Below are 21,150 nucleotides of genomic sequence, written 5' to 3' on the forward strand. Positions count from 1 at the left end.
GACGGACGGGCGGACTGCCAACAGACAGACTGCCAACAGACAGACGGACGGGCGGACTGGCAACAGACAGACGGGCGGACAACAGACAGACGGAAGGGCGGACTGCCAACAGACAGACGTCTGCTATGCAGACGACACACAATTAATCTTCTCCTTTCCCCCTTCTGATGACCAGGTGGCGAATCGCATCTCTGCATGTCTGGCAGACATATCAGTGTGGATGACGGATCATCACCTCAAGCTGAACCTCGGCAAGACGGAGCTGCTCTTCCTCCCGGGGAAGGACTGCCCGTTCCATGATCTCGCCATCACGGTTGACAACTCCATTGTGTCCTCGTCCCAGAGCGCTAAGAACCTTGGCGTGATCCTGGACAACACCCTGTCGTTCTCAAATAACATCAAGGCGGTGGCCCGTTCCTGTAGGTTCATGCTCTACAACATCCGCAGAGTACGACCCTGCCTCACACAGGAAGCGGCGCAGGTCCTAATCCAGGCACTTGTCATCTCCCGTCTGGATTACTGCAACTCGCTGTTGGCTGGGCTCCCTGCCTGTGCCATTAAACCCCTACAACTCATCCAGAACGCCGCAGCCCGTCTGGTGTTCAACCTTCCCAAGTTCTCTCACGTCACCCCGCTCCTCCGCTCTCTCCACTGGCTTCCAGTTGAAGCTCGCATCCGCTACAAGACCATGGTGCTTGCCTACGGAGCTGTGAGGGGAACGGCACCTCAGTACCTCCAGGCTCTGATCAGGCCCTACACCCAAACAAGGGCACTGCGTTCATCCACCTCTGGCCTGCTCGCCTCCCTACCACTGAGGAAGTACAGTTCCCGCTCAGCCCAGTCAAAACTGTTCGCTGCTCTGGCCCCCAATGGTGGAACAAACTCCCTCACGACGCCAGGACAGCGGAGTCAATCACCACCTTCCGGAGACACCTGAAACCCCACCTCTTTAAGGAATACCTAGGATAGGATAAAGTAATCCTTCTCACCCCCTCCCCCTTAAAAGACCTAGATGCACTATTGTAAAGTGGCTGTTCCACTGGATGTCATAAGGTGAAAGCACCAATTTGTAAGTCGCTCTGGATAAGAGCGTCTGCTAAATGACTTAAATGTAAATGTAAATGTACGGACAGACTGCCAACAGACAGACAGACTGCCAACAGACAGACGGACGGGCGGACTGCCAACAGACGGAAGGGCGGACTGCCAACAGACAGACGGCCGGCTGGACTGCCAACAGACAGACGGGCGGACAACAGACAGACGGAAGGGCGGACTGCCAACAGACAGACGGCCGGCCGGACTGCCAACAGACAGATGGGCGGACAACAGACAGACGGAAGGGCGGACTGCTAAAAGACAGACGGACAGACGGACTGCCAACAGACAGACGGGCGGACAACAGACAGACGGATGGGCGGACTGCCAACAGACAGACAGACTGCCAACAGACAGATGGACTGCCAACAGACAGACGGACTGCCAACAGACAGACAGACTGCAAAGACAGACAGACAGACGGACTGCCAGCCGACAGACGGACGGACTGCCAACAGACTTAAGGACTGCCAACAGATGTATGGACGGGCGGACTGCCAACAGATGTATGGAGGGGCGGACTGCCAACAGACGGAAGGGCGGACTGCCAACAGACGGAAGGGCGGTCTGCCAACAGACAGACGGACGGGCGGACTGCCAACAGACAGACGGGCGGACAACAGACAGACGGAAGGGCGGACTGCCAACAGACAGACGGCCGGCCGGACTGCCAACAGACAGACGGGCGGACAACAGACAGACGGACGGACTGCCAACAGACGGACGGACAGGGCGGGACTTCCAACAGACGGACGGACTGCCAACGGACGGACGGACAGGGTGGGACTGCCAACGGACAGACGGACGGCGGGACTGCCAACAGACGGACGGACTGCCAACGGATGGATGGATTGCCAACAGACGGACGGACGGACTGCCAACAGACGGACTGCCAACACACAGACGGACGGGCGGACTGGCAACAGACAGACGGGCGGACAACAGACAGACGGAAGGGCAGACTGCCAACAGACAGACGGACGGACAGACTGCCAACAGACAGACAGACTGCCAACAGACAGACGGACGGGCGGACTGCCAACAGACAGACTGCCAACACACAGACGGACGGGCGGACTGGCAACAGACAGACGGGCGGACAACAGACAGACGGAAGGGCGGACTGCCAACAGACAGACGGACGGACAGACTGCCAACAGACAGACAGACTGCCAACAGACAGACGGACGGGCGGACTGCCAACAGACAGACGGGCGGACAACAGACAGACGGAAGGGCGGACTGCCAACAGACAGACGGCCGGCCGGACTGCCAACAGACAGACGGGCGGACAACAGACAGACGGACTGACTGCCAACAGACGGACGGACAGGGCGGGACTTCCAACAGACGGACGGACTGCCAACGGACGGACGGACAGGGTGGGACTGCCAACGGACAGACGGACGGCGGGACTGCCAACAGACGGACGGACTGCCAACGGATGGATGGATTGCCAACAGACGGACGGACTGCCAACAGACGGACGGACGGACTGCCAACAGACGGACGGACAGGGCGGGACTTCCAACAGACGGACGGAATGCCAACGGACGGACGGACTGCCAACAGACGGACGGACTGCCAACAGACGGACGGAGGGACTGCCAACAGACGGACGGAGGGACTGCCAACACGCGGACGGACTGCCAACAGACGGACGGCCAACGGATGGACTGCCAACAGACGGAGGGACTGCCAACAGACGGATGGATGGAGGGACTGCCAACAGACGGGCGGACGGAGGGACTGCCAACAGACGGACGGACGGACTGCCAACAGACAGACGGTCGGACTGCCAACAGACAGACAGATAGAGGGACTGCCAACAGACGGACTGCCAACAGACGGATAGATAGAGGGATTGCCAACAGACGGACGGACTGCCAACAGATAGACGGACTGCCAACAGACAGACTGCCAACAGACAGATGGACTGCCAACAGACAGACTGCCAACAGACGGACGGACAGGGCGGGACTTCCAACAGACGGACGGACTGCCAACGGACGTACGAAAGGGCGGACTGCCAACGGACGTACGGACTGCCAGCGGACGGACGGACTGCCAACGGACGGACGGTCGGACTGCCAACAGACGGATTGACGGAGGGACTGCCAACAGACGGACGGACGGATGGAGGAACTGCCAACAGACGGACGGCGGGACTTCCAACAGACGGACTGCCAACAGACGGACGGCCAACGGATGGACGGACTGCCAACAGACGGACGGACTGCCAACAGACGGACGGATGGAGGGACTGCCAACAGACGGAGGGACTGCCAACAGACGGACGGAATGCCAACAGACGGACGGATGGAGGGACTGCCAACAGACGGACGGAGGGACTGCCAACAGACGGACAGACTGCCAACAGACGGACGGACTGCCAACAGACGGACGGCCAACGGATGGACGGAATGCCAACATACGGAGGGACTGCCAACAGACGGACGGATGGAGGGACTGCCAACAGACGGACGGACTGCCAACAGACGGACGGCCAACGGATGGACGGACTGCCAACAGACGGAGGGACTGCCAACAGACAGATGGAGGGACTGCCAACAGACGGGCGGACGGAGGGACTGCCAACAGACGGACGGAGGGACGGACTGCCAACAGACAGACGGTCGGACTGCCAACAGACAGACTGCCAACAGACGGACTGCCAACAGACGGATAGATAGAGGGATTGCCAACAGACGGACTGCCAACAGACAGACGGACTGCCAACAGACAGACTGCCAACAGACAGATGGACTGCCAACAGACAGACTGCCAACAGACGGACGGACTGCCAACAAACAGACGGACTGGCAACAGACAGACGGACTGCCAACAGACAGACAGACTGCAAAGACAGACAGACAGACGGACTGCCAGCGGACAGACGAACGGACTGCCAACAGACTTAAGGACTGCCAACAGACTTAAGGACTGCCAACAGATGTATGGACGGGCGGACTGACAACAGATGTATGGAGGGGCGGACTGCCAACAGACGGAAGAGCGGACTGCCAACAGACGGAAGGGCGGTCTGCCAACAGACGGACGGGCGGACTGCCAACAGACAGACTGCCAACAGACAGACGGACGGGCGGACTGGCAACAGACAGACGGGCGGACAACAGACAGACGGAAGGGCGGACTGCCAACAGACAGACGTCTGCTATGCAGACGACACACAATTAATCTTCTCCTTTCCCCTTCTGATGACCAGGTGGCGAATCGCATCTCTGCATGTCTGGCAGACATATCAGTGTGGATGACGGATCATCACCTCAAGCTGAACCTCGGCAAGACGGAGCTGCTCTTCCTCCCGGGGAAGGACTGCCCGTTCCATGATCTCGCCATCACGGTTGACAACTCCATTGTGTCCTCGTCCCAGAGCGCTAAGAACCTTGGCGTGATCCTGGACAACACCCTGTCGTTCTCAAATAACATCAAGGCGGTGGCCCGTTCCTGTAGGTTCATGCTCTACAACATCCGCAGAGTACGACCCTGCCTCACACAGGAAGCGGCGCAGGTCCTAATCCAGGCACTTGTCATCTCCCGTCTGGATTACTGCAACTCGCTGTTGGCTGGGCTCCCTGCCTGTGCCATTAAACCCCTACAACTCATCCAGAACGCCGCAGCCCGTCTGGTGTTCAACCTTCCCAAGTTCTCTCACGTCACCCCGCTCCTCCGCTCTCTCCACTGGCTTCCAGTTGAAGCTCGCATCCGCTACAAGACCATGGTGCTTGCCTACGGAGCTGTGAGGGGAACGGCACCTCAGTACCTCCAGGCTCTGATCAGGCCCTACACCCAAACAAGGGCACTGCGTTCATCCACCTCTGGCCTGCTCGCCTCCCTACCACTGAGGAAGTACAGTTCCCGCTCAGCCCAGTCAAAACTGTTCGCTGCTCTGGCCCCCCAATGGTGGAACAAACTCCCTCACGACGCCAGGACAGCGGAGTCAATCACCACCTTCCGGAGACACCTGAAACCCCACCTCTTTAAGGAATACCTAGGATAGGATAAAGTAATCCTTCTCACCCCCCCCCCCCCTTAAAAGACCTAGATGCACTATTGTAAAGTGGCTGTTCCACTGGATGTCATAAGGTGAAAGCACCAATTTGTAAGTCGCTCTGGATAAGAGCGTCTGCTAAATGACTTAAATGTAAATGTAAATGTACGGACAGACTGCCAACAGACAGACAGACTGCCAACAGACAGACGGACGGGCGGACTGCCAACAGACGGAAGGGCGGACTGCCAACAGACAGACGGCCGGCTGGACTGCCAACAGACAGACGGGCGGACAACAGACAGACGGAAGGGCGGACTGCCAACAGACAGACGGCCGGCCGGACTGCCAACAGACAGATGGGCGGACAACAGACAGACGGAAGGGCGGACTGCTAAAAGACAGACGGACAGACGGACTGCCAACAGACAGACGGGCGGACAACAGACAGACGGATGGGCGGACTGCCAACAGACAGACAGACTGCCAACAGACAGATGGACTGCCAACAGACAGACGGACTGCCAACAGACAGACAGACTGCAAAGACAGACAGACAGACGGACTGCCAGCCGACAGACGGACGGACTGCCAACAGACTTAAGGACTGCCAACAGATGTATGGACGGGCGGACTGCCAACAGATGTATGGAGGGGCGGACTGCCAACAGACGGAAGGGCGGACTGCCAACAGACGGAAGGGCGGTCTGCCAACAGACAGACGGACGGGCGGACTGCCAACAGACAGACGGGCGGACAACAGACAGACGGAAGGGCGGACTGCCAACAGACAGACGGCCGGCCGGACTGCCAACAGACAGACGGGCGGACAACAGACAGACGGACGGACTGCCAACAGACGGACGGACAGGGCGGGACTTCCAACAGACGGACGGACTGCCAACGGACGGACGGACAGGGTGGGACTGCCAACGGACAGACGGACGGGCGGGACTGCCAACAGACGGACGGACTGCCAACGGATGGATGGATTGCCAACAGACGGACGGACGGACTGCCAACAGACGGACTGCCAACACACAGACGGACGGGCGGACTGGCAACAGACAGACGGGCGGACAACAGACAGACGGAAGGGCAGACTGCCAACAGACAGACGGACGGACAGACTGCCAACAGACAGACAGACTGCCAACAGACAGACGGACGGGCGGACTGCCAACAGACAGACTGCCAACACACAGACGGACGGGCGGACTGGCAACAGACAGACGGGCGGACAACAGACAGACGGAAGGGCGGACTGCCAACAGACAGACGGACGGACAGACTGCCAACAGACAGACAGACTGCCAACAGACAGACGGACGGGCGGACTGCCAACAGACAGACGGGGCGGACAACAGACAGACGGAAGGGCGGACTGCCAACAGACAGACGGCCGGCCGGACTGCCAACAGACAGACGGGCGGACAACAGACAGACGGACTGACTGCCAACAGACGGACGGACAGGGCGGGACTTCCAACAGACGGACGGACTGCCAACGGACGGACGGACAGGGTGGGACTGCCAACGGACAGACGGACGGGCGGACTGCCAACAGACGGACGGACTGCCAACGGATGGATGGATTGCCAACAGACGGACGGACTGCCAACAGACGGACGGACGGACTGCCAACAGACGGACGGACAGGGCGACTTCCAACAGACGGACGGAATGCCAACGGACGGACGGACTGCCAACAGACGGACGGACTGCCAACAGACGGACGGAGGGACTGCCAACAGACGGACGGAGGGACTGCCAACACGCGGACGGACTGCCAACAGACGGACGGCCAACGGATGGACTGCCAACAGACGGAGGGACTGCCAACAGACGGATGGATGGAGGGACTGCCAACAGACGGGCGGACGGAGGGACTGCCAACAGACGGACGGACGGACTGCCAACAGACAGACGGTCGGACTGCCAACAGACAGACAGATAGAGGGACTGCCAACAGACGGACTGCCAACAGACGGATAGATAGAGGGATTGCCAACAGACGGACGGACTGCCAACAGATAGACGGACTGCCAACAGACAGACTGCCAACAGACAGATGGACTGCCAACAGACAGACTGCCAACAGACGGACGGACTGCCAACAAACAGACGGACTGGCAACAGACAGACGGACTGCCAACAGACAGACAGACTGCAAAGACAGACAGACAGACGGACGGACTGCCAGCGGACAGACGGACGGACTGCCAACAGACTTAAGGACTGCCAACAGATGTATGGACGGGCGGACTGCCAACAGATGTATGGAGGGGCGGACTGCCAACAAACGGAAGGGCGGACTGCCAACAGACGGAAGGGCGGTCTGCCAACAGACAGACGGACGGGCGGACTGCCAACAGACAGACTGCCAACAGACAGACGGACGGGCGGACTGGCAACAGACAGACGGGCGGACAACAGACAGACGGAAGGGCGGACTGCCAACAGACAGACGGACGGACAGACTGCCAACAGACAGACAGACTGCCAACAGACAGACGGACGGGCGGACTGCCAACAGACAGACGGGCGGACAACAGACAGACGGAAGGGCGGACTGCCAACAGACAGACGGCCGGCCGGACTGCCAACAGACAGACGGGCGGACAACAGACAGACGGAAGGGCGGACTGCCAACAGACAGACGGCCGGCCGGACTGCCAACAGACAGACGGGCGGACAACAGACAGACGGAAGGGCGGACTGCTAAAAGACAGACGGACGGACTGCCAACAGACGGACGGACAGGGCGGGACTTCCAACAGACGGACGGACTGCCAACAGACGGACGGACTGCCAACAGACGGACGGACGGCGGGACTGCCAACAGACGGACGGACGGCGGGACTGCCAACAGACGGACGGACGGCGGGACTGCCAACAGACGGACGGACGGCGGGACTGCCAACAGACGGACGGACGGCGGGACTGCCAACAGACGGACGGAGGGACTGCCAACAGACGGATGGACGGCCAACGGACAGACGGACTGCCAACAGACGGGCGGATGGCCTGCCAACGGACGGACGGACTGCCAACGGACGTACGAAAGGGCGGACTGCCAACGGACGTACGGACTGCCAGCGGACGGACGGACTCCCAACGGACGGACGGTCGGACTGCCAACAGACGGATTGACGGAGGGAATGCCAACAGACGGACGGACGGAGGAACTGCCAACAGACGGACGGCGGGACTTCCAACAGACGGACGGACGGAGGGACTGCCAAGAGACAGACGGCCAACGGATGGACGGACTGCCAACAGACGGACGGACTGCCAACAGACGGACGGATGGAGGGACTGCCAACAGACGGAGGGACTGCCAACAGACGGACGGACTGCCAACAGACGGACGGAGGGACTGCCAACAGACGGACGGACTGCCAACAGACGGAGGGACTGCCAACAGACGGACGGCCAACGGATGGACGGACTGCCAACATACGGACGGATGGAGGGACTGCCAACAGACGGAGGGACTGCCAACAGACGGATGGATGGAGGGACTGCCAACAGACGGGCGGACGGAGGGACTGCCAACAGACGGACGGACGGAGGGACGGACTGCCAACAGACAGACGGTCGGACTGCCAACAGACAGACAGATAGAGGGACTGCCAACAGACGGACTGCCAACAGACAGATAGATAGAGGGATTGCCAACAGACGGACGGACTGCCAACAGACAGAGGGATTGCCAACAGACGGACGGACTGCCAACAGACAGACGGACTGCCAACAGACAGACGGACTGCCAACAGACAGATGGACTGGCAACAGACAGACGGACTGCCAACAGACAGACAGACTGCAAAGACAGACAGACAGACGGACTGCCAGCGGACAGACGGACGGACTGCCAACAGACTTAAGGACTGCCAACAGACTTAAGGACTGCCAACAGACTTAAGGACTGCCAACAGATGTATGGACGGGCGGACTGCCAACAGATGTATGGAGGGGCGGACTGCCAACAGACGGAAGGGCGGACTGCCAACAGACGGAAGGGCGGACTGCCAACAGACAGACGGACGGGCGGACTGCCAACAGACAGACTGCCAACAGACAGACGGACGGGCGGACTCTGGATAAGAGCGTCTGCTAAATGACTTAAATGTAAATGTAAATGTACGGACAGACTGCCAACAGACAGACAGACTGCCAACAGACAGACGGACGGGCGGACTGCCAACAGACGGAAGGGCGGACTGCCAACAGACAGACGGCCGGCTGGACTGCCAACAGACAGACGGGCGGACAACAGACAGACGGAAGGGCGGACTGCCAACAGACAGACGGCCGGCCGGACTGCCAACAGACAGATGGGCGGACAACAGACAGACGGAAGGGCGGACTGCTAAAAGACAGACGGACAGCCAACAGACAGACGGGCGGACAACAGACAGACGGATGGGCGGACTGCCAACAGACAGACAGACTGCCAACAGACAGATGGACTGCCAACAGACAGACGGACTGCCAACAGACAGACAGACTGCAAAGACAGACAGACAGACGGACTGCCAGCCGACAGACGGACGGACTGCCAACAGACTTAAGGACTGCCAACAGATGTATGGACGGGCGGACTGCCAACAGATGTATGGAGGGGCGGACTGCCAACAGACGGAAGGGCGGACTGCCAACAGACGGAAGGGCGGACTGCCAACAGACGGAAGGGCGGTCTGCCAACAGACAGACGGACGGGCGGACTGCCAACAGACAGACGGACGGGCGGACTGCCAACAGACAGACGGGCGGACAACAGACAGACGGAAGGGCGGACTGCCAACAGACACACGGACGGACAGACTGCCAACAGACAGACGGACGGGCGGACTGCCAACAGACAGACGGGCGGACAACAGACAGACGGAAGGGCGGACTGCCAACAGACAGACGGCCGGCCGGACTGCCAACAGACAGACGGGCGGACAACAGACAGACGGACGGACTGCCAACAGACGGACGGACAGGGCGGGACTTCCAACAGACGGACGGACTGCCAACGGACGGACGGACAGGGTGGGACTGCCAACGGACAGACGGACGGCGGGACTGCCAACAGACGGACGGACTGCCAACGGATGGATGGATTGCCAACAGACGGACGGACTGCCAACAGACGGACGGACGGACTGCCAACAGACGGACTGCCAATACACAGACGGACGGGCGGACTGGCAACAGACAGACGGGCGGACAACAGACAGACGGAAGGGCGGACTGCCAACAGACAGACGGACGGACAGACTGCCAACAAACAGACAGACTGCCAACAGACAGACGGACGGGCGGACTGCCAACAGACAGACGGGCGGACAACAGACAGACGGAAGGGCGGACTGCCAACAGACAGACGGACGGACAGACTGCCAACAGACAGACAGACTGCCAACAGACAGACGGACGGGCGGACTGCCAACAGACAGACAACAGACAGACGGAAGGGCGGACTGCCAACAGACAGACGGCCGGCCGGAGTGCCAACAGACAGACGGGCGGACAACAGACAGACGGACGGACTGCCAACAGACGGACGGACAGGGCGGGACTTCCAACAGACGGACGGACTGCCAACGGACGGACGGACAGGGTGGGACTGCCAACGGACAGACGGACGGCGGGACTGCCAACAGACGGACGGACTGCCAACGGATGGATGGATTGCCAACAGACGGACGGACTGCCAACAGACGGACGGACGGGCGGACTGCCAACAGACAGACGGGCGGACAACAGACAGACGGAAGGGCGGACTGCCAACAGACAGACGGCCGGCCGGACTGCCAACAGACAGACGGGCGGACAACAGACAGACGGACGGACTGCCAACAGACGGACGGACAGGGCGGGACTTCCAACAGATGGACGGAATGCCAACGGACGGACGGACTGCCAACAGACGGACGGACTGCCAACAGACGGACGGATGGAGGGACTGCCAACAGACGGACGGAGGGACTGCCAACAGACGGATGGACTGCCAACAGACGGATGGATGGAGGGACTGCCAACAGACGGGCGGACGGAGGGACTGCCAACAGACGGACGGACGGACTGCCAACAGACAGACGGTCGGACTGCCAACAGACAGACAGATAGAGGGACTGCCAACAGACAGACTGCCAACAGACGGACTGCCAACAGACGGATAGATAGAGGGATTGCCAACAGACGGACGGACTGCCAACAGATAGACGGACTGCCAACAGACAGACTGCCAACAGACAGATGGACTGCCAACAGACAGACTGCCAACAGACGGACGGACTGCCAACAAACAGACGGACTGGCAACAGACAGACGGACTGCCAACAGACAGACGGACTGCCAACAGACAGACAGACTGCAAAGACAGACAGACAGACGGACGGACTGCCAACAGACTTAAGGACTGCCAACGGGCGTATGGAGGGGCGGACTGCCAACAAACGGAAGGGCGGACTGCCAACAGACGGAAGGGCGGTCTGCCAACAGACAGACGGACGGGCGGACTGCCAACAGACAGACTGCCAACAGACAGACGGACGGGCGGACTGGCAACAGACAGACGGGCGGACAACAGACAGACGGAAGGGCGGACTGCCAACAGACAGACGGACGGACAGACTGCCAACAGACAGACAGACTGCCAACAGACAGACGGACGGGCGGACTGCCAACAGACAGACGGGCGGACAACAGACAGACGGAAGGGCGGACTGCCAACAGACAGACGGCCGGCCGGACTGCCAACAGACAGACGGGCGGACAACAGACAGACGGAAGGGCGGACTGCTAAAAGACAGACGGACGGACTGCCAACAGACGGACGGACAGGGCGGGACTTCCAACAGACGGACGGACTGCCAACGGACGGACGGACTGCCAACAGACGGACGGACTGCCAACAGACGGACGGACTGCCAACAGACGGACGGACGGCGGGACTGCCAACAGACGGACGGACGGCGGGACTGCCAACAGACGGACGGACGGCGGGACTGCCAACAGACGGACGGACGGACTGCCAACAGACGGACGGAGGGACTGCCAACAGACGGATGGACGGCCAACGGACAGACGGACTGCCAACAGACGGGCGGATGGCCTGCCAACGGACGGACGGACTGCCAACGGACGCATTTAAAGGGCGGACTGCCAACGGACGTACGGACTGCCAGCGGACGGACGGACTGCCAACGGACGGACGGTCGGACTGCCAACAGACGGATTGACGGAGGGACTGCCAACAGACGGACGGACGGAGGAACTGCCAACAGACGGACGGCGGGACTTCCAACAGACGGACGGACGGAGGGACTGCCAACAGACAGACGGCCAACGGATGGACGGACTGCCAACAGACGGACGGACTGCCAACAGACGGACGGATGGAGGGACTGCCAACAGACGGAGGGACTGCCAACAGACGGACGGACTGCCAACAGACGGACGGAGGGACTGCCAACGGACGGACGGACTGCCAACAGACGGACGGACGGAGGGACTGCCAACAGACGGACGGATGGAGGGACTGCCAACAGACGGAGGGACTGCCAACAGACGGATGGATGGAGGGACTGCCAACAGACGGGCGGACGGAGGGACTGCCAACAGACGGACGGACGGAGGGACGGACTGCCAACAGACAGACGGTCGGACTGCCAACAGACAGATAGAGGGACTGCCAACAGACAGATAGATAGAGGGATTGCCAACAGACGGACGGACTGCCAACAGACAGAGGGATTGCCAACAGACGGACGGACTGCCAACAGACAGACGGACTGCCAACAGACAGACGGACTGCCAACAGACAGATGGACTGGCAACAGACAGACGGACTGCCAACAGACAGACAGACTGCAAAGACAGACAGACAGACGGACTTGCCAGCGGACAGACGGACGGACTGCCAACAGACTTAAGGAATGCCAACAGACTTAAGGACTGCCAACAGACTTAAGGACTGCCAACAGATGTATGGACGGGCGGACTGCCAACAGACGGAAGGGCGGACTGCCAACAGACGGAAGGGCGGACTGCCAACAGACAGACGGACGGGCGGACTGCCAACAGACAGACTGCCAACAGACAGACGGACGGGCGGACTCTGGATAAGAGCGTCTGCTAAATGACTTAAATGTAAATGTAAATGTACGGACAGACTGCCAACAGACAGACAGACTGCCAACAGACAGACGGACGGGCGGACTGCCAACAGACGGAAGGGCGGACTGCCAACAGACAGACGGCCGGCTGGACTGCCAACAGACAGACGGGCGGACAACAGACAGACGGAAGGGCGGACTGCCAACAGACAGACGGCCGGCCGGACTGCCAACAGACAGATGGGCGGACAACAGACAGACGGAAGGGCGGACTGCTGAAAGACAGACGGACAGACGGACTGCCAACAGACAGACGGGCGGACAACAGACAGACGGATGGGCGGACTGCCAACAGACAGACAGACTGCCAACAGACAGATGGACTGCCAACAGACAGACGGACTGCCAACAGACAGACAGACTGCAAAGACAGACAGACAGACGGACTGCCAGCCGACAGACGGACGGACTGCCAACAGACTTAAGGACTGCCAACAGATGTATGGACGGGCGGACTGCCAACAGATGTATGGAGGGGCGGACTGCCAACAGACGGAAGGGCGGACCAGACGGAAGGGCGGTCTGCCAACAGACAGACGGACGGGCGGACTGCCAACAGAGACGGACGGGCGGACTGCCAACAGACAGACGGACGGGCGGACTGCCAACAGACAGACGGGCGGACAACAGACAGACGGAAGGGCGGACTGCCAACAGACACACGGACGGACAGACTGCCAACAGACTGCCAACAGACAGACGGACGGGCGGACTGCCAACAGACAGACGGGCGGACAACAGACAGACGGAAGGGCGGACTGCCAACAGACAGACGGCCGGCCGGACTGCCAACAGACAGACGGGCGGACAACAGACAGACGGACGGACTGCCAACAGACGGACGGACAGGGCGGGACTTCCAACAGACGGACGGACTGCCAACGGACGGACGGACAGGGTGGGACTGCCAACGGACAGACGGACGGCGGGACTGCCAACAGACGGACGGACTGCCAACGGATGGATGGATTGCCAACAGACGGACGGACTGCCAACAGACGGACGGACGGACTGCCAACAGACGGACTGCCAACACACAGACGGACGGGCAACAGACAGACGGGCGGACAACAGACAGACGGAAGGGCGGACTGCCAACAGACAGACGGACGGACAGACTGCCAACAGACAGATAGACTGCCAACAGACAGACGGACGGGCGGACTGCCAACAGACAGACTGCCAACACACAGACGGACGGGCGGACTGGCAACAGACAGACGGGCGGACAATAGACAGACGGAAGGGTGGACTGCCAACAGACAGACGGACGGACAGACTGCCAACAGACAGACAGACTGCCAACAGACAGACGGACGGGCGGACTGCCAACAGACAGACGGGCGGACAACAGACAGACGGAAGGGCGGACTGCCAACAGACAGACGGCCGGCCGGACTGCCAACAGACAGACGGGCGGACAACAGACAGACGGACGGACTGCCAACAGACGGACGGACAGGGCGGGACTTCCAACAGACGGACGGACTGCCAACGGACGGACGGACAGGGTGGGACTGCCAACGGACAGACGGACGGCGGGACTGCCAACAGACGGACGGACTGCCAACGGATGGATGGATTGCCAACAGACGGACGGACTGCCAACAGACGGACGGACTGCCAACAGACGGACGGATGGAGGGACTGCCAACAGACGGACGGAGGGACTGCCAACAGACGGACGGACTGCCAACAGACGGACGGCCAACGGATGGACTGCCAACAGACGGAGGGACTGCCAACAGACGGATGGATGGAGGGACTGCCAACAGACGGGCGGACGGAGGGACTGCCAACAGACGGACGGACGGACTGCCAACAGACAGACGGTCGGACTGCCAACAGACAGACAGATAGAGGGACTGCCAACAGACGGACTGCCAACAGACGGATAGATAGAGGGATTGCCAACAGACGGACGGACTGCCAACAGATAGACGGACTGCCAACAGACAGACTGCCAACAGACAGATGGACTGCCAACAGACAGACTGCCAACAGACGGACGGACTGCCAACAAACAGACGGACTGGCAACAGACAGAAGGACTGCCAACAGACAGACGGACTGCCAACAGACAGACAGACTGCAAAGACAGACAGACAGACGGACGGACTGCCAGCGGACAGACGGACGGACTGCCAACAGACTTAAGGACTGCCAACAGATGTATGGACGGGCGGACTGCCAACAGATGTATGGAGGGGCGGACTGCCAACAAACGGAAGGGCGGACTGCCAACAAACGGAAGGGCGGTCTGCCAACAGACAGACGGACGGGCGGACTGCCAACAGACAGACTGCCAACAGACAGACGGACGGGCGGACTGGCAACAGACAGACGGGCGGACAACAGACAGACGGAAGGGCGGACTGCCAACAGACAGACGGACGGACAGACTGCCAACAGACAGACAGACTGCCAACAGACAGACGGACGGGCGGACTGCCAACAGACAGACGGGCGGACAACAGACAGACGGAAGGGCGGACTGCCAACAGACAGACGGCCGGCCGGACTGCCAACAGACAGACGGGCGGACAACAGACAGACGGAAGGGCGGACTGCTAAAAGACAGACGGACGGACTGCCAACAGACGGACGGACAGGGCGGGACTTCCAACAGACGGACGGACTGCCAACGGACGGACGGACTGCCAACAGACGGACGGACTGCCAACAGACGGACGGACGGCGGGACTGCCAACAGACGGACGGACGGCGGGACTGCCAACAGACGGACGGACGGCGGGACTGCCAACAGACGGACGGACGGCGGGACTGCCAACAGACGGACGGACGGCGGGACTGCCAACAGACGGACGGAGGGACTGCCAACAGACGGATGGACGGCCAACGGACAGACGGACTGCCAACAGACGGGCGGATGGCCTGCCAACGGACGGACGGACTGCCAACGGACGTACGAAAGGGCGGACTGCCAACGGACGTACGGACTGCCAGCGGACGGACGGACTGCCAACGGACGGACGGTCGGACTGCCAACAGACGGATTGACGGAGGGACTGCCAACAGACGGACGGACGGAGGAACTGCCAACAGACGGACGGCGGGACTTCCAACAGACGGACGGAGGGACTGCCAACAGACAGACGGCCAACGGATGGACGGACTGCCAACAGACGGACGGACTGCCAACAGACGGACGGATGGAGGGACTGCCAACAGACGGAGGGACTGCCAACAGACGGACGGACGGAGGGACTGCCAACAGACGGACGGCCAACGGATGGACGGACTGCCAACATACGGACGGATGGAGGGACTGCCAACAGACGGAGGGACTGCCAACAGACGGACGGACTGCCAACAGACGGACGGACGGAGGGACTGCCAACAGACGGACGGCCAACGGATGGACGGACTGCCAACATACGGACGGATGGAGGGACTGCCAACAGACGGAGGGACTGCCAACAGACGGATGGATGGAGGGACTGCCAACAGACGGGCGGACGGAGGGACTGCCAACAGACGGACGGACGGACTGCCAACAGACAGACAGATAGAGGGACTGCCAACAGACGGACTGCCAACAGACAGATAGATAGAGGGATTGCCAACAGACGGACGGACTGCCAACAGACAGACGGACTGCCAACAGACAGACGGACTGCCAACAGACAGATGGACTGCCAACAGACGGACGGACTGCCAACAAACAGACGGACTGGCAACAGACAGACGGACTTCCAACAGACAGACAGACTGCAAAGACAGACAGACAGACGGACTGCCAGCGGACAGACGGACGGACTGCCAACAGACTTAAGGACTGCCAACAGACTTAAGGACTGCCAACAGATGTATGGACGGGCGGACTGCCAACAGATGTATGGAGGGGCGGACTGCCAACAGACGGAAGGGCGGACTGCCAACAGACGGAAGGGCGGACTGCCAACAGACAGACGGACGGGCGGACTGCCAACAGACAGACTGCCAACAGACAGACGGACGGGCGGACTGGCAACAGACAGACGGGCGGACAACAGACAGACGGAAGGGCGGACTGCCAACAGACAGACGGACGGACAGACTGCCAACAGACAGACAGACTGCCAACAGACAGACGGACGGGCGGACTGCCAACAGACGGAAGGGCGGACTGCCAACAGACAGACGGCCGGCCGGACTGCCAACAGACAGAGGGCCGGCCGGACTGCCAACAGACAGACGGGCGGACAACAGACAGACGGAAGGGCGGACTGCCAACAGACAGACAGCCGGCCGGACTGCCAACAGACAGATGGGCGGACAACAGACAGACGGAAGGGCGGACTGCTAAAAGACAGACGGACAGACGGACTGCCAACAGACAGACGGGCGGACAACAGACAGACGGATGGATGGGCGGACTGCCAACAGACAGACAGACGGAAGGACTGCCAACAGACAGATGGACGGAGGACTACCAACAGAAAGAAGTCTGAGACATACTACTCGAAGATTTTCATTACTTTAATAACAATTTAAAAGTCATAAAAGAAGAAAGACGAGACAGCATTATGAGTTTCACTGTCAATCTATGTCTTCATGAAATTCTAAAACAATTGCTGCTAGGATTAAAATGCATTTAACTTGTCAATCAGCATACTGGCTGAAGTCCAGGAGTGAAATATGGTGTGAAATTAGATGGTTAATACCTGCTAAGTGCCTTGCTAAAGTTGAGTGCACAAATATGGCTTCCTATCCTCCAGATAAATGAGTCATTTCACTGTCAAAATGTCTTCCTGCAATGTGCATACTACTTAACATCAGCATGCCTGATCGTTTCGAAGGAAAACTGAGATGTTTTACTTTCAATACAGATGGGTCTGCAGCCCCAGATACCTATTGTTGGGCATATTTGACACATACGACACAGAGCTTGGGGACCTGCCAATCAGTCTACGTCCCAAATGAAACCCTATTCCCTACATAGTGCACTACGTTTGAACACGGGTACCATACTGTTCTACCAAATGATAGAAGAATTTGATCAACATGTAAAATGAAGTGATCAAATAATAAGGTGGGTATTAATAAATAAACATAGAGCAAGTAAAAGCTGTAAAATCGTAGCTCACTTTTAACCCTAAGCAAAACAGGCTCAGAGAACTGACAGTTCAATATGACATGAGGATCGTTAAGAGCAATATCACAGCAAAATGTCAGAGTCAAGTTTCTTAATGATTTTCAACCACATGTTTGGCATGGCTGACTTTCTTACCACAGGATGTGTTGATGGCGTCCCTCAGCTCGGCGTATTTCCACTTGCTGAGCTCGTACTTCTTGGTGCCTGCAGCAGCAGCTTTGGTAGCCTGAACCTGTGGGCCTCTGGCAACACAGACACATCCAGGACAGTGGGGTTACAACCAGCACAGTGGGGTTACCACCAGGACAGTGGAATTACCACCAGGACAGTGGGGTTACAACCAGCACAGTGGGGTTACCACCAGGACAGTGGGGTTACAACCAGGACAGTGGGGTTACAACCAGCACAGTGGGGTTACAACCAGCACAGTGGGGTTACAACCAAAACAAGAGCAGTATACAGTGGCGGCTCCGGGGTGAAGTTTTCCCTGGGTACAGATCTAGGTGGTCACTAGCTGGCACCGTCACAAAGCCGTTAAACATAACCACACTGCAAACCCTAATGCCTAACACTAACTTTAAGTTAGGATAACAAAAGTACGTTTTTTAGACAATAAAGACAATTTTGATTTTGCAGCTGGCCTATCTAGCAAAAACGACTCAGTTCTGCCTCCATGGCAAGATTCATGACAATAAACGTCAAACTGCAACTATTAGTGGGAAAAACGCTAAACTGACTTAAGATCACTGTCTAGGGGAAATTTCACCCTACTCCACAGTAGAGCAAAATTGACACGATCCACAAGGAAAGAGATTTCAAAGGTCATAATTTGGGAGCAGGCTGATAAGGGGGATAATGTCGAGTTGGTCAGCTGCACTGTACCAGAGAAATTCAACAACCCCACAGCAGTAACACAGCCTATTCAAAACCAACTCCTATTTGGAGCTGGAACGGTGCATAGGAGCAGGTTTCTGTAGCGTGAGGCAGCTTGTTGGTCATGGAACTGGTCCAGTGCTGCATTATTTGGACCGGCCATTGTAAGGGAGGGTTTCCCAGACAAAGATTAAAGACTTAACCTCTCTCCAGGAAACTGGCCCTATGTGTACTTCTCTCCAGCTGTTTGTTGCTGGTCTGTTCTGCCGTCACCTCCACCACAGTGCTGCTGACTGCTGACAGGGCTGATTAAGTCCTGGCTGGGATTTGCCACTTTTAGAACACTGACTCTCTAGATCTGAGGCTGGAGTTAGGGGGCGGACCCTGGGCCACCTGAGGCAATCCACGCCATAATCCTATTGACTGACTGAGCAATTGAGCCTCTCCACCCAGGGGAGCTGTCCTCGCACACTTGGAGCAGTTGGTGGCTATTCCAGGGACCCCTGAAGCACGCTGTTCCATTAACCTAGGGCCAGAGGGCCGGTCACCTTCTGCCACCACTTCCTGTGGCCGGTGGCCATGTGTCGCTATGAGGAGTAGAGGCAGGCCAATTAGTACACAGACAAAGTGACAGTAGTGATGGCGCGAGGCTGGCCCCATGGCATCAGCTAACAGGGATCCAATAAAGAACAGCTGCTCTACTACAGTGTGATACTAGTGGCCAGGAATCAGGACAAGGCTGACTTATATGTGTGACTAACTATAATAGTTAGAACCAACATATGACAAGGTCCCGTTTGTAGACTGAGTCTCACCATTATTTACTTACCGCTATTTGAAATAAAAGCTAGCTAAAAGTAAGTTATTGTTTGAGATCTAACAACTTAAAAAGATTTGAAAACCAATCATTAATTTGCATGGTGGCGAGCCCCACCCCATTGTGTAGGAATTCTGAACAATGATTAATGGTTAATTGTGTGGAATTATGCAGAATTACACCTAATTAAGGCGATGAATCCCTATTAAGACGATTAGTATTTATTCACACATCATATACTTCTGTTGATCATGCCGTTTCTATCCATTGAGTTTAAAGTGATTGTGAAGATTTTTTGAGATGTCAATCATGGAACTTAAAGTAAGGATCTCTACCCACCTAGACAGAAGCTCAGACATTTCCTTGGCCATTTCCTCCCTAAAAGGACATGATGAGCCCAGCACAATAACAGTTAGAACCACGGAGAACTTTCAATACCATCCAACTGTCACACGTGTACAATGACTGCAGTTCTAAGATGGCATACAGAGGAAGACGACGTGTAGAGAGAGAACGCTTATGCTTTACAGGTGGCGTGACACACAGAGGCTGATCTGTCAGTGTGTGTGTGTGTGTGTGTGTGTGTGTGTGTAATCGTGTCTGTGTAGTGTGTGTGTGATCTTTTCAACATGAGGCTGTAAAAACAGCCCAGAACTCCTTCCTGCTGTTCTGAGGAGGAAGATGTTACATAATGATTGGGACACTCTCAGGTGATGCACACTGAGACAACGTGCACATTCTAATATCTACACTCTGCCTAGATCCTCTGGAATTGTCCTTCATAGTGATTTCTTATTACCTGACGAGAGAGCACATTTCCGAGAAATTGATCAAGGGCTTAAAAAAAAAAAAAGCGAAATGGACCATACGGCAAATCCATTAGGACCCTTCAAAACACCACTTCAGAGAGTGTCATACAGGTGAGTGCACAGCAGAATGTATCTGATTCACAATGTGACACATCCATTAGGACCCTTCAAAACACCACTCCAGAGAGTGTCATACAGGTGAGTGAGTGCACAGCAGAATGTATCTGATTCACAATGTGACACATCCATTAGGACCCTTCAAAACACCA

At 58.1% G+C, this 21,150-nt stretch overlaps 1 protein-coding gene across 4 annotated transcripts in view; it reads right to left on the reverse strand.

Moving 5' to 3' along the window:
• LOC115107637 (unconventional myosin-VI-like) overlaps positions 1-21,150 on the reverse strand; it is a 157,375-nt gene that overhangs the window by 12,846 nt on the left and 123,379 nt on the right. For 3 of the 4 annotated variants that reach the window (XM_029631094.2, XM_065008694.1, XM_065008695.1), the window contains exons 31-32: positions 20,412-20,450; positions 18,518-18,624 (exon numbers count right to left, since the gene is read on the reverse strand). In XM_029631094.2, the coding sequence (XP_029486954.1) occupies positions 18,518-18,624; positions 20,412-20,450 (146 nt within the window). The remainder of the gene's footprint in view (positions 1-18,517; positions 18,625-20,411; positions 20,451-21,150) is intronic. The other variant, XM_065008696.1, reaches the window with a different exon arrangement.

The sequence above is a fragment of the Oncorhynchus nerka genome, linkage group LG24 (genome assembly GCF_034236695.1).
Source record: "Oncorhynchus nerka isolate Pitt River linkage group LG24, Oner_Uvic_2.0, whole genome shotgun sequence".
Classification (NCBI taxonomy): domain Eukaryota; kingdom Metazoa; phylum Chordata; class Actinopteri; order Salmoniformes; family Salmonidae; genus Oncorhynchus; species Oncorhynchus nerka.